General features: G+C 38.0%; 1 protein-coding gene across 1 annotated transcript in view; it reads left to right on the top strand.

Annotated features, from left to right (window-relative positions):
* Positions 1-2,615, top strand: part of LOC101653524 (serine/threonine-protein kinase TNNI3K) — a 354,136-nt gene that overhangs the window by 171,871 nt on the left and 179,650 nt on the right. Inside the window, 1 exon segment of the mRNA XM_045291740.1 lies at positions 703-799. Coding sequence (XP_045147675.1) covers positions 703-799 — 97 coding nt within the window.

Genomic DNA, 2,615 nt, shown 5'->3' with positions numbered 1-2,615 from the left:
ATGGTGACTGACAACAACAACAACAACGTGTCTCATTGCTAGATAATTGAGTTGCAACATGCCTCTAGTTCCATTTCATGTGCATTTTACATTATCTTTAAGTTCTAAAACCAAAATATTATTTTCCTGTACACTCAATAACAGAATAATTTCAACACTCCTTCAGATCATGCTTTCCGTGAAAATAGACTATTGGTCTGTGTACCTAAAGGGTCAGTTGAGAGAATGGATACATATGGATTCCTGGAATCCTTTTTCCATATCAGGTCTGGTCTGGGATGGCTAACACCTCAGGCTAATTTTTAATAATTTTACTATTCCATGAACATTAAATGGAACTAATTGGAACCAAAGGATGATTACGGCCCTCAAAAGATTATCTATACAAGAGCACATATGGAGTTAAAGTATGGATAAGCTGATGGCTATTAGAAATAACATTAATATTTTTATTTCTGGTCATTTGAGTACGTATTTACTGTGAAGCTTTCCCTCTAACAAGGAATTCATTGGCAATTTTTCTGCTATGTAAATTTCATACTTATTTGCACATAGTAAGTACTCAATACATATCTGTTATTATCAGTGAATATATGTGGCTATGTATCAAAAGAACTGTATAAATGAAAGAACTCAAGAAAAACATTCAAATCTCAAGTTGTAATATTGAAGGATTCTATGCAAAGATGTTGAATGCTTTAGGAAGCATCAGAAGAGAATAGGAATGACAGCAGTACAGCTACGCCCAAAAGAATTGATTGCCATCCAGCCATTTCAAGAGGTAGCATAGGGTCAAGACGTACGTGACCACAAGTGAGGAACAAGACTTCAAGAATGGACTCCATACTAGTGGAGATGGTACAATGAGTGGATGTACACTGGAACACTCATACATCTGTGCCACGAAGTTTGGGAGACATGGCCAACCAACGGAAAGATAGTCATATCTGAGCCCATTCCAATGGAAGGTAACCCAATAGAAAGGGGAGATCAGTTAATAATATAATATGCAAGTCGAATATTGCAAATAATTCCAAATCGGTTGCAGCAGTATATTGGCAAGCTAAAATCAGAAGAAGACATGGAAGGAGGCATACCATTATTGACATCACATTGATCTTGACTGAAAGCAGAGCTTGCCGGAAAGATAGTTAATGTGCTTTATCATCTATCCAAAGGCACTCACCTGTGTGGATCATAACAAACTATGAATATCATTGTGCAGGATGAGAAGCCCAGGCATTTCATTTTTGTTACACAGAACCTGTACATGAACTTCGTCGGGAGAATTACCACAAAATTATACTGTTGAGAAAAATGGAATTTTATGTGTCATAGGAGGCACACAAAAAAGAGATGCAAAAAGGCTTGACACACCACCAAAGCTATGTCCCACCTAATCTGAAAAGCCATACAGAACTTGCTTTTGTAGACAGAGTTGGCCATGGTTCGGCTCATAGAACAAATGAGAGAAACATAAATAGTGTTTCCGTAAAACCTTTATCAAAGGTAGTATAATAAATAAAGACAGTCAAGAGGGGTCATTTGCTGGTCCACCAAGCCAGAATTGGGGAGTGCAAAGGAGATGGCTCTCTTATTTGAAAATCTTTGTCTTGAGGGGAGAACTTCCTTAAGTTGACCCTTTCTCCTTCATCTATCTATTCTTTGTGTATGTTCGTTCTCCGCCTATTCATCTAGTCAGTGTGTATGTCCCTCCTTCATCAATCTGTCCTCTTTCCTGCCTTTCCATGCCACCAAGGACATTGCTCGGGGCCACTGGCCCTTCCCTGTCTCTTTAGGACTTCTCCTTGACAGCTTCCTGGGTAGAAAGTGAATGTGGGTTCCTCAAGATAGTGTTATGGCTCTTTAAAGGGTTAGGATGACACCGGGCTCTGTCAGGGTTGCCTTTACTTTTCGGCACTAACTTAGAATGACGAGGCAGTTATATAACAGTATAATGGAATGCTGCATGGTCTAAAATCAGGAAGATTTGACATTGAGGATTTCACTAGTATATTTACTCAACCTGCTAGCATGTTTCTGTGACCAGCGAACAACTGCAGACAAGTAATATATTTGTCTTCGTCTCAATGGGCTCCCTTAAAAAAAGTCCATGAAAATAAGGACTTCTTGAGGATCTACTGGGCCAGTAACTTCAAACCTAGAGTCAGTTCACTCAGAAAGTTTTGTAGATTGTTTTGGGATGCCAACATGGCAATCTCAATTTTCTTGTGGAATTCGCTGGGGGATTATTAAAGAAAGCTTTATAAGAAAGGGAAAAACTGCATTGGTTTAAAACAAATTCCACAAAAGTTGTGTTAAGGAATTTTTTCTCACCAAACAACGGACCAAACAACGCTTTTTTTTTTTCTCTCACCAAACAATGCTTATTCTTAGAGGGAAATACAGGTGATCCTTTGAAAATTTCAGCCAGCCTGTTGATCTTATCTTGTCCTTTAAGACTTCTTTTTGTTCCTAAAACTCAATGGACATGGAAAGGGAACACATTTTAAGTCCCTTTGGCATATTTATATATATATAGTGTTTTCAAAAAGTTCATAGGAAAATGGCATTAAAAGACAATGAAAAATTCCCCAGATCTTTCTGAATCCTCA

This window comes from Echinops telfairi, unplaced genomic scaffold (genome assembly GCF_000313985.2).
Source record: "Echinops telfairi isolate 266 unplaced genomic scaffold, ASM31398v2 ScPeMD7_443;HRSCAF=831, whole genome shotgun sequence".
NCBI classification, from domain to species: Eukaryota; Metazoa; Chordata; class Mammalia; order Afrosoricida; family Tenrecidae; genus Echinops; species Echinops telfairi.
Note: the sequence above shows the minus strand (reverse complement) of the source record. Positions and strands in the feature narration are given on the sequence as shown.